The sequence below is a fragment of the Cebidichthys violaceus genome, unplaced genomic scaffold (assembly GCF_023349555.1).
Source record: "Cebidichthys violaceus isolate CVI_PGR_0920_01 unplaced genomic scaffold, fCebVio1.0.p SCAF_152, whole genome shotgun sequence".
NCBI classification, from domain to species: domain Eukaryota; kingdom Metazoa; phylum Chordata; class Actinopteri; order Perciformes; family Stichaeidae; genus Cebidichthys; species Cebidichthys violaceus.
In genome coordinates this window covers 129,026-141,395 of record NW_027176321.1, presented here as the reverse complement: position 1 = coordinate 141,395, position 12,370 = coordinate 129,026, and the positions used below count along the sequence as shown (strand labels likewise).

At 42.6% G+C, this 12,370-nt stretch overlaps 1 protein-coding gene across 1 annotated transcript; it reads left to right on the top strand.

The window, feature by feature from the left end:
• The first annotated feature begins 948 nt into the window (after positions 1 to 948).
• Positions 949 to 10,665, top strand: hmgcs1 (3-hydroxy-3-methylglutaryl-CoA synthase 1 (soluble)). Its single transcript, XM_068710412.1, has 10 exons — positions 949 to 1,040; positions 2,236 to 2,684; positions 3,002 to 3,127; positions 3,649 to 3,813; positions 5,234 to 5,402; positions 6,728 to 6,898; positions 7,572 to 7,678; positions 7,796 to 7,921; positions 8,375 to 8,532; positions 8,862 to 10,665. Exons 2-10 carry the CDS (start codon positions 2,237 to 2,239, stop codon positions 8,937 to 8,939), a joined length of 1,548 nt encoding a protein of 515 aa, XP_068566513.1. The 5' UTR covers positions 949 to 1,040; position 2,236; the 3' UTR covers positions 8,940 to 10,665.
• Positions 10,666 to 12,370: the final 1,705 nt, after the last annotated feature.

Here is a 12,370-nt window from a genome sequence, read left to right as displayed (position 1 = left end):
AACAGCCCATATATAATAATATAATATACAACACTCTGAAAGGGGTCATTCTACATCATTCACTGCATAGGCGGCGTTCCCTTTTAATACTTTAATTGTATTTTACAGGTACCGGTAATACTTCAGTGTTTCTAACGGACAGACATCCTACAGTGTACACTGTTTCTTTCACCACTCACAAAGACACTTTGCATGACAGTTCACAGAACGGAAATAATTTAGGGCCTGATATAAAAGGTGCATGTTGATGCCTGTCTCACATGTTTCTACATTGTTTGGAGCTTGGCAGAATGTATGAATACGTTTAAATGGCATTGACATAATTGCATAACTTATAAACCTTTTCATTGCCATTATGTTGCTAGTGCAACAGCTTTGGTCCTTTTTTACTTCCCGATAGCAAGCCTACTGCATTAACAAACAGGTAATAAAAAGAAGCCCATTCACAAAGTTTGAAAAGGAGAATACACTGGTTAAGAACGAGGGAGCCATATCATCCATGAAATGTAATTGTATAGTGTTAAAGTAATTTGTTACATAGGCACTGATGGTCATCACCAAAACGGGAAAACGTTATAAAAGCAGTAGCCGTACCCGTGCAGTCCATGGTGGACCCGCTGAATGGATCATGAATGGATCATGGACGACTGTTGCCATGTCCACACTACTCTGTTTTTTAAGCGCAGCCCACTGCTGGGTCTACCGCGCCAGGAATGACTTTCACAGTCTGATTGGCTCCTTCTCTCTCACCAGACATCGTACAACTCACGCCATTGGTCTGCAGATACGGCTCTGGCGCGTGGTTTTGATTCCCAATCTCTGATTGGCCAGAGATGTGCGGGACTTGGTAGCGCCGCATGTTGTGTGTGAGCTGTGATTGGCCAGGAGGCCAGGTGCTGTGTAGAGCAGGGCGGACGCTGCGCTGTCATCGTCATACATAAAAACACTTCTGCCGGACCGTCAGAGACTGGTGGACCGGACACAAATAACGGAGTAACGTCAGTAACTTTTACTATCTCTGGAGTTAACGTCACACTCAGGTGAGAAGATCCATGTACCGTTACGGTCTGAAACTTTATATATGTTTTATCACCAAAACAGTTCAATGTTATATTCGTCTGTTACGTCTTGATAGACGATATTAGTCAACAGACGCTTATTATCGCGGATGTCAGTGTGGAATCTTAATTAAATCAGAATACTTCGCTACTCTTTCATGTCTAACACAGTAAGTTAGGTTTATAAATGTAACAAGACACAGCTAGCGTTACATAAAGCTGCTATATGGAAATTCCATCTCCATCAGAAAGGAAGCGGTCCGTCACCTATTGCGTCCGGGTTGCAATATAACTGCTGTATTATGATCCAGCAAAACCAAATGTCTTTTTTTTTTTTTTTTTAAATGGTCACATAGTCTTTCAGGCAACAAATCTGTCTTTTCTTCCACCATTGACCCTTAGACGTGACCGAGTCTAACGGGTTAATGTTTCAGATTTTGGAATTAACCTAAATTCTAGAAAATCCCATTGACCTTTCACCCAGTTTTGCGCACCTCTAGCCTTTGTATCTGCTCTTATCTCCCAAACACAAGCGTTATGTAGCTGTATATAGCTACGTAGGCTAGCTAGCTGTCAAACTTGAGACATAATAAATATGCCACATTTAACTTTAGTCCTGGAAAGGCCCGTCCTGTGCCTTTACAGCTAGTGTTAGCCACTTTCTCTGTGGTTTCACGTCTTCTGTTAACCTTAGCTCCTGGCGTGTTTGGTTGGTATTTAAACGTTAAAGCAGAATTGTATCTCAACCACCACAATAAATGTCATACTACTATTGAAACGGCCGTAGCTAACATGCTAGTTATTGGTCAGTGTTTTCTGTAACCTTGTCAGATAGCTAATCTTATATTCGCTATAAAACGCAAGATCTCCTAGCCAACAGCGGAACAACGTCCCAACCATATGTCTAATGTTGCTTTTTGACTCCACTGTTGGCTCTAGTGGACTGTGAGGTTATCAAACAGTAACATAGTTCTCTGTTAACATGTCCAAAGGGCGAAAAGTACATTTGTTTGTTGATGCACCTAAACAAACAAAGACCGGTTCCAACTTGTATATCAGGAGCATTAATTGGCTCCAACACTGTAGACAAATGTAAAGTTGTAGTACTCCATCACTAACAACATATTTATCACATTGATGTAATGCTGAACCTGTAACCTCTTCTCAACCCGTTCAGGATGCCAGGATCAGCCCCAATCAGCTGCTTAGGACCATGGCCCAAAGACGTAGGTATCATCGCCATGGAACTGTACTTCCCGTCCCAGTATGTGGACCAGGCCGAGCTGGAGCAGTTAGACGGTGTAACAGCTGGTAAATACACTGTGGGCCTGGGCCAAGCCCGCATGGGCTTCTGCTCAGACCGGGAGGACATCAACTCTCTGTGCCTGACGGTGGTGCAGAGGTTGATGGAGAGGAACGGTCTGTCCTATGACAGCGTGGGTCGACTGGAGGTCGGCACAGAGACCATCATCGACAAGTCCAAGTCTGTCAAGACGGTCCTCATGCAGCTGTTTGAGGACTCTGGCAATACAGATGTGGAGGGCATTGACACCACAAACGCCTGCTATGGGGGTACAGCTGCACTCTTCAATGCTGTCAACTGGGTGGAGTCCAGCTCATGGGATGGTGAGTGAACATAGTTTATTTTCCACATTGATTGATTCATTGTATAGTCTATGAATTATCAGAAGTGTAGAAGTTTTCATTCAGTTGCATCATTGGGAAGTGTTGCATATTGATTATTGCTAAAGCCTGATTCATCAGATAATTCCCTTTTAGCACATAATAGCATTTAGTCAGCTTTAATTGTTGCAACAAATGTATATTGTTACATACAATCTTATAGGATGGGTTGCTGTAACAGTCTTGTGCCACTGTGCTGATGATTGTGTATGTTTGTATATGTATATAAACATGCTTCTCCTTGTGCTCCCTCTCTGCAGGGCGCTATGCTTTGGTTGTAGCGGGGGACATTGCTGTCTACGCCACAGGAAGTGCCCGGCCGACAGGAGGCGCTGGTGCTGTGGCCATGCTGGTCGGGCCTAATGCTCCTCTGGCCTTTGAACGAGGTCAGCCAACAAGCCAACTGTTCACTGTCCATAACTTTGTCAGGCAGCACTCTTCAATGATTGACGTATTGATAAGACCTCACTGTTATTTAGCCGATCCCATCATCCAAATGCAGATTAAGTCACTTAAGTTTTCTACCATGTTTTAATTTAATCTTCTCTGCTGTTAACCACTGAGATCATTGTCGTCAAACACTTTGAAGGAACATGAGTATAAGAGCCAGGCTCTCTGTCGTCTCATGTCTGTCTTGTATGACAGACATGAGTCACAATTAAGTGACTTTTACAATGTGCACTGGTTAGTTGAGTTATTGTATGTGTTGAACTATACATCTAAATACCAGACACTATCTCAGTCATTCTCTGAAAGTTTATAAACGGCAATAGAAAAGTTAATCTGTGAGAAGATTTAAAAACATGCTCCAACTTAGTGTAGGTGGTGCAGCCATACATGCATAGAATGAGCTCTGCATATAGAAGGACTTGAATTGATCCAACTGCTGCTGGTGTCTTTGTTGCAGGTCTGCGAGGGACCCACATGCAGCATGCATATGACTTCTACAAGCCAGACCTGATGTCCGAGTATCCTGTGGTGGACGGCAAGCTGTCAATAGAGTGTTACCTGAGTGCCTTGGACCGCTGCTACTCTGTGTATCGCAACAAGATCCACACACAGTGGCAAAGAGGTGGGTTAAGACCGTCGTCTATGATCAATATAGACCGATGCTCCATTTCAAAGTGCTTCTTGTAGACAACACTACAAGCCCAAGAGGGGCAGAGGTATCCGAGATCACCACACATGTTTTCACTAGTACCCTGTTTCCCCATCATGGTCCCTGTTTGGTTTTCCATTATAATAATAATAATAATACTTTAATTTTATATAGCGCTTTTCTAAGTACCCAAAGATGCTTTACATAGGGCAGAGACAAACAAAACAAAACATGAAGTTAGCAGAAGTTGTGGATCGTACTTAGTACCTGGTACTGTTTTTGCTACCAGCTCAGTTGAGGTTACAAGGGAGCTGAGCGGATATGAGAAGGTGGAGTAAAAACACTGCAGACCTCACATTGGTCAGAGAGAATCATCATGGGATGCCATTTTTAAATAGCCAATGTACCATCAATGGTGGCATGATTTGAAAAATAAAAATTGTATTATTCACTTAACTATGATTTTAAAATGGCAGCCTGCAAACCCATGGCGTGGTGGAAGTACAGAGGTTCCTCCGTGTGGTTGCCAATGAAAGGATCCAGCGAGAGAACACGCTGTTTGTGTCTCGTTGAGGATGATGTCACTGCAATTTTATGCGCCGTCCCTATGACGATCAGATGAGTCCTGCCTACATGAAAGGGGTACTATCTGTAGTGGAAAACGAAATCCAGAAAAGCACCTTGTCCAAAAAGCGAGTGGAGCCGAGCTGAACCTTACCATGCATTGGAAATTCAGCATTGGTGACTCATTGAACCTTATTACTGCTCCATGTTAAAGATCATACATCTGAAGACAGAAAAGCCCATAATACTGCTGCTACATGATGGGAGTAGTTGTAATATTACAGTTGACGGTATCTGTGTGATCCTTCTTCTTTACCTGGTGTATCTGTTAGTCAGAGTACCTTCTGTTGGAAAGAAGATGTTGCTGTGAAGCAAGTGGAGGGACTGGTCCGATAAGAGCCTGATTAGTTAAGAGGGTTTAGGACGGTACCTGTGCTAAAGGGTTTGCCTAAGTTCAGTGGCCATAAAGTAGTTTAACGAGATGAGCCTTTAACCTAATGTGTCAACAATGTACAGTATCTGAGAACATTTAGAGTCTTTATGGACATTTGCAGCTCTCCTCTCTGGGCTTGATATAATGGGCTGTGTTTGTCTGTTGAAATGAGCTTTGTCACCTCGGTATTTTCTGCGTAGCGCATGGTGCAGAGGTGCAACACGAGGAGCTGTATGCAGATAAAGCACAGCCAGGTTAAGTGCGTTTGGATAAAATCTGTTCTCATTGTGCTTTGCAACCGTGTCAAAGAAATGGAACCCAGTGTGTTACAAATTCTTGAGGCTCATATGATCTTCTTCTTCTTCTTCTTCTTCTTCTTCTTCTTCTTCTTCACAGAGGGCTCAGAGGAGCGTTTCAGCCTGGACGACTTTGACCATCTAGTCTTCCATTCTCCGTACTGCAAGCTGGTGCAGAAGTCGTTGGCTAGACTGATGCTGAATGACTTTCTAAATCACCCCAGCCCCAACACTGAGACGGGACCCTTCACAGGCCTCGATGCCTTCAGGTACACTCTGAATAATGCAGCTGGACAGCAGACAGGGGTGTGGTCCTTTAAGAAAAACAGGCCTCTTGAATAAAGTCCTGATTTAAAGGAGCACTCCTGTTGGTGTGGATGGTGTTTTCAGCTGTAACCGTTACATAGATAATATTAGATTCTATGGTAATGCTGTGAATGTTGTATGTTGATCTTTGAAAACAGCATGATTTACATATCCTGCATGCTAGGGAGAAAACGTCCCTCTTCTTCTCTAGCATCACCACACAGATGCATGTCTTTCACTAGTTCTCCTGGAACTTCTCTCTCCCCCTGTTTTTTCACATAGAACGAACAAGGTAAAAGTGCACATGTAACTGGTGCTCCAGTGGTCCCCTGAAACAAGCACTAAAATGAGCTTAAGACAGCTGTAATAGCTAGAGTTGCCATGTCGTAGATGTGCGGTAGTGCCCGAGGCTTTCAGCAGTCAAGCCAGCCACCATGTTGAAGCGCCTCTATTCATGCAGTTACAGTACATCTTGTATACTAAATTAAAAGATTATACTTCATGTGCATCATGTGATGTCACTAAAGAAGGCCTAATATGATCAAACTGTTTCCATAATAGGTTTGCTAAGAAGCGCAATGTTCCTATGGTCATGTAATGTCACTGCACATTACTGTACCTCATAGCACATTGTAACACTGACTGCCTCATATTTGAACTTTCATAAAAAATGTTATGACTATATTAAGACGCTGGCCTGATCTCTTAAGGATCACAGATATGATCATTTGTAACTAGTTTCGAATTGGCCTCAGCTGTTCCCCAGGGAGCTGATTGATCTGGATCAACAACAGCCTGTAGCTTATCTCTAACCATTTCATACATGGAGTTATCAGGTGATGCATGTCAGGCACAGACATATTGGTCACATGGGTTCAGTGGATGTTTGACTTCATAAGACATAATATCCTGTAGTATTTCATCTTGCATGTAAAATATAACATACAGTTTGCTCTGCATGTGGAATGACTTTAGTCTTCACACATTTCCTCTTCATCCTCCAAATGAAACATTTTGAAAGTTGATCGTCAACATATGACCTCAAATCGTACAATCTCAGTATTCCACTCAACAAAGATGATTTCTCTATTAGCCTGGTGGCAAAAGTACAAGCTAGTTATTCTATGACAACATCAGGAAATACTCTGGTGTGTGTGTGTGTGTGTGTGTGTGTGTGTGTGTGTGTGTGTGTGTGTGTGTGTGTGTGTGTGTGTGTGTGTGTGTGTGTGTGTGTGTGTGTGTGTGTGTGTGTGTGTGTGTGTGTGTGTGTGTGTGTGTGTGTGTATAGAGATGTACAACCAGAGGACACCTACTTTGACCGGGATGTGGAGAAGGCCTTTATGAAGGCCAGTGCAGATCTGTTCCAGACGAAGACCAAGCCCTCCCTGCTGATCTCTAACCAGAACGGAAACATGTACACGCCCTCTGTCTACGGCTGCCTGGCATCAGTCCTTGCAGAGTAAGTTTGTGTCTGACTTTTTTCATTCATTCATCTTTTGTATTTAATCACAAAATGTGTTTTATATCAGATTTAAAATAACTCAAAACAGCACAGCAAACAAAGCATTTCTAGATTTAGTAAAGACCTGAAGCAGTGAAAAACAAAAAATGAACAGAACAACACAAAGTGTCTGCTGAAGAACAGACTAACCCTGCTGTAGACGCTCTGCTTCAATATATATTGAACCATAATGGAGACTGGTCCTGAACCCAGGTCCCCAGCAACCAACGCAACCGGATCTGGAGGACAAGTCTCTCCTTTTCTCAGGCAGTGCAGCGTTGGTCTGAGAGGAAGCAGAGCTTAACTGGGCTCATTCAGTCACTGCAGAGCGGGGACCTTCCTATTTACCTAATACTACCAACTCAAAACCTATTATTTTGACATATCCTGCAGCTAATTGTAAGGTGAGATCTTCAAACAGTTAATTGTTACACTGTATATGCAGTTTATTGCGAGTTAACAGAAACGGGACATTTCATCTCAGTTGTTCAGGGACGTCACTGTGAAATCACCAAAGTTTCTGGCTCCAAAGAGACAGCTCTCATAGATTCTGGTGTGGCTCATTGAACTGGTAGAAACAATTGAGTGTTGGTGTTGTTGTATGTAAGGAGAATGGTTTTCTCTGTTGCAGACACACATCTTCACAGTTGGCAGGACAGAGGATTGGAGTTTTCTCTTACGGTTCAGGATTTGCTGCTACTCTGTATTCTCTCAGAGTCACACAGGACCACACACCTGGTGAGTCAGCCACGGTCCGGTTCACCTGTAGATGAAGTTAGAACCTGAAGTCATGATAGAACTGTAGAAGCTAATAGAAGGTGTGTTGTTACATGTCATTCGTTGACTTTGTTTCAGGATCTGGTCTGGAGAAACTTGTGTCCAGCCTGAGTGACCTGAAGGCCAGACTGGACTCGAGACAGAAGGTTTCGCCTGCTGTCTTCTCTGAGAACATGAAGCTGAGAGAAGAGACGCACCACCTCGGTATGACCCTGCTGTCACTGCTGCTCATGTTTGATTCTGCTCATTCACAGTGACCGTCACAAGTCTGGCAGGAAGTAAAGCTCTTAGAAACTCTTGAAAACAATGGCTGCTGATTATCTTTTCTTAGGGGATCATCACAACTATTAAACTATGAATTTATGGGGGTTGACATGACTCACAATATTTAACTTTCAGGCTGTATTGCAGTACGCTGTGAGCTAGTACAGGAAGGACTAAATCCTCTTAGTAGCTTTAATATGCTGTCTAACCAAAATAATCCAATTTAAAATAATGAATTCATCCCAATTTGAAGAAAGCTGATTGTGATATAAAGAAAGTTTTAAAGACACAACGGTTAATGGTCCTCAGCGGACCGACACCATGAAGGCACAACACTAAAGTGGAATGCATTTATCAATGGATGTACCTTTTTCTTTTGATCTGTCCTCACAGCCAGCTACGTCCCCCGAGGCTCAGTGGAGGATCTGTTCCCAGGGACATGGTACCTGACCCGAATAGATGACAAGCACCGTAGGGAATACGCCCGAAGACCTCTGGACCATGACCTGTCAGCAGAGCCAGAAATAGTTCGCTCCAGCACTGCCACCGAGGTACAGGAGGACTAAACGTTTGAACATTATATCTAATGTAGATCAAAGGAACCAAGGTCTGGGAACACGATGACGTCACTATCGAGTCCTAAAAAGACTTGATTACATTCATCGCATACATCTGGGTACATGCATGAAATGTGACCTCTGTAGAAGTGACCGAATGAAAACAGTCTTTCTGTAAAGGAGGAGGAGTTTAGAGCAGCGGACTGGTGATGTGGCATGACGGTTGTCCTACTGATGTGATTAGTGCTCGTTCATAACGGAGCAGCAGGTCGGATATGAACCATTTAGTGCTTTGTTAACCAGCAGTTGTTTTCCTCCTCCAGCACATCCCCAGTCCAGCCAAGAAGATGCCTCGCATCCCTGCAGCCACCGCCGGCCCCGAGGCTGCCGTCAGCAACTGAGCACTGAGCTTACCTCTGAGAGGTATCAAGGAATCTCCAACAACTAGACAACACTAGAGGTCCAACGGGTAGTAAGACACAACAGTGTCCCCACTGAAAACACCAGACTAACTAAATTAGGTTGGAGCCGTGTGGACGCCTTCCCATCATCCCCCTGTTGTCCACATGTAATACTGTCGGACAGTAAAGTCCATATTTGACCACAGAGTCTATTTTGATCACGATAATCATTTGTTTTAGCAATCCTTTATTTCAATGTTAACAATTGTACATATTTTCCTTTTGCATTTGTGCAAAGTGGACCGTTTCTATTTGGGAGAAGCACAGGCAGATGTTTGCAGAGATTATTGCTGATGTTGAGCTAAACAAGCAGGCTTCCTACTGGCAGCTGGCAGCCAGTGACGGGAAGAGGAAATGGACATAATGAATGTGGTTACAGGCCTCCTGCTGATTAAAAGAACAAAGGAAGTGTGCCTCAACTGTGTTAATATATTGAAAAAGTGCTGACGCCACAGCAACCCAGCCAGAGGCGGAGCTCCTACCCCACTCTACTCTTTGTGTTCAATACCTCAGTTTTCTATGAAAAGATGTGGTCAGTTTTCTGCAGGTTCATCATGTGACCCTGTGACACCCCCCCCTCCCCCCATCAGGAGCAGTGGGACTCAAGACTCACTCAGAGAGCTTCACAGGGAGGTGACTGCTGTAGCTGAGCTCATGGAGGAAACATAAAGATGTTAAAGCGGGAGTTGTGTTCCATGTTGCAACAAGCTTTTTTGGATAACACCTGTCATGTATTGCCATGAAAAGCCTAAACCCATTGAGTGTGTAGCTGCTGCTGTTCTACGTCAGGTTAACTCAACCTTCCAAAGTCATTCACTCTGATTGTTTTCAAAGTCTCTACAGAGACAGCTTGAGGAGATGCATGGCAACATTTGCCATGAAATACTTTGTAACTCTTAATAATTCAATTAAATTAACAAATGTTTGATTTAATTATTTAACTCATTTATCAAATGACAAACTTTCTATAGTTTCAGTGTCACTCTTTTGAAAACAAAGACCCTTTCACGGTAGTCCTTTAATGTTTTTACAGACTAGATGATTAGTTAGAAGACACAAGTAGTGCCTTTGAGTCACTCCCACCACATGTACAGTAACAGTTCTTCATTTCAGACAAAGAGAAAGCAGCCAGCTAGTTGGTAGTCATTCCATGATGGCCTGCAGTAGTCCTACTACAGCTGGTCTTTGAGCTCTTCCTGTTGTAGTGGAACACACAATAGTGAGGTGACATCAGTGGGTTTATACTTTTTCTAAAAGACAGTGTCATCCTTAAAAATACAATCTGCTAAATGTCTTAAATTGTGACAGAACAACATTCTTGGATTATTGAAAATGATTAATGAAACTCACCTTTTAACCTTTGGGAAACATATAGTCCTTCAATGAGAGGAGATACATATAGTATAGTAATGTTAAAATCACTAGGGACTTTTTTTTTAAATAATTCTGTAAATTTGTTAATGCACAAGGCATGCTTTTCTGCAAGGGGGTGAGTTTTTTGTTTCAGTTTTTTTTTCATCACATTTTGGAAGTTGAACCTCAGCTCCTATAATGAGTATATAATAAAGTAGCCAAAATACAGACACTCAAAACCTGAAGGACAAAAGTCAGAATTTGCGGGGGCTGTCACAAAACCCAATAAAACCACAATGTTTGATCTCGCTCATTGATTGTATCATATCAAGCTTACAGTCTTCAACATTGTACTTGTACATGTTCTCATGTTTGCTCTCTGGGGTAAAACATGCTGTTATCTTGGTGTCCACTAGGGTCATCACGGCTGTATAATGGAGCACTGCAGTATTTGATGCAGTGCATCAAAATCTATGTTGTTGCTAATCACTGACATATCCCAGACTATGAAAACGAATCACTTAGTATCCAGAAAATACTTAGATTTATACTTAGATACTTATTAAAGGGTTAAAATTCTGAAAACTAATGCAGATTTGGTAGTTATGACAATAACTTTGGTCAAAAGAGAACTCAGTGAAAGTGAAGAATAATATCATTTTATGGCAGTTTTTCTTGACATGGAGATTGTGGGATCAGGGCAGCTTGTTCAATGTGAGGCACAGGGGTCAGGTTGACGCTGCAAACATTCACATCTGCTTCAGTACAAACAGGCTCACTGCTCCAACCAGCAGCAGTTTGCTGAGAATAATGCAGTCTGATACAACAGCCCTGCAATGAACCCTACCTCCATCAAGGAGGGTCCAGTCACTTTTTAGTGGTGGTGTTGGAGGCTGATAATGTTTCTAATATTTTCTTGTTTATTTTCTATCAATGAAAGCAGAATGATTATTCAACACCTCTTCTATAATGCAGAATGACCATGATGTTGAATCTCCACCTCTAAAACTACTGTTTCAACACAAATGGAACCTAGGCTGAACAAAGAATATGTGATCTGTGTCCTATTAAAGGTTGATTCTGTGTAATTCATTTCTTAATGAACTAACAGATGCTGATCTCACTTGTCCTACAAATATAATGTGCCTTGGATCCAGATGTACAGACACTACACACAGTTCAGAGGAGTTGGTGGATAGCTGAGGGACCAGGGAGTCTGGAACATCCCCAGCAAACACACAGCAGCGCTGGCTCCGCCTCATTAAAAGCTTGAGAGCAGCAGCAGTTCGATGATATATTGGCAGTAAAATATTATAGATTGCACCTTCATGGATATAAACTATCAGACAGTTATGCAAGAGTTATTTGTGCTGTGAAAGCACATTGTGAGGCAGTGATTGGTAGATATGAATGTGTGATTTGAAGAGACACCAGTAAAACTGAATCGGCTGCTGTAAATATGAACCACAGTGCAAATAGCTGGAGGGAAAAATATGAATCCAAATAGACTATAAAGCAAGGTATGCTTTAGGGCGGGGCTTACTGTGATTGACAGGTCTTTACCAGAGACGTATACGGCGTCTCTACGTCACTCCTCCACAGTCCAATTATGGTCACTTCAGTCATTGGTTGCAAAAAATGGCGACAGACAAATCGTCAAACTCGAGACTTCATAACATCAGTCCACAAACCAAATGGTGACGTCTCACGTTGACTACGTCCACTTCTTATATACAGTCTAAGCCAGCAACATGTGTCAATTTCCGCATGTCCCCTGAAATAACACCAGAAGCGTTTAGCTGGATCAATAATTTGAGGGCATTCACAGTCACATCGAGGGGCCCTCGAGTTACCTGTGGAGAAGTCCAACACAGCGACGCTCAGCCAGAGGCTTGTGAGTATCCCCACACCTGCCCAGCGCCTGTCCTTTACAGATGATATGCTGACATTATGAACACATTTTTGCATTATTTAGATTTTTTTTAAACATGTTTTAATATATTTATGCGAAATATCAC

Bases quoted from the DNA above. Each gene is read 5' to 3' on its own strand.
- hmgcs1 (XM_068710412.1), top strand. From the start codon at position 2,237: ATGCCAGGATCAGCCCCAATCAGCTGCTTAGGACCATGGCCCAAAGAC. The intron at 3,128-3,648 runs GTCAGCCAACAA...TCTTTGTTGCAG, and splicing joins TCCTCTGGCCTTTGAACGAG to GTCTGCGAGGGACCCACATG. The intron at 7,679-7,795 runs GTGAGTCAGCCA...ACTTTGTTTCAG, and splicing joins CACACAGGACCACACACCTG to GATCTGGTCTGGAGAAACTT.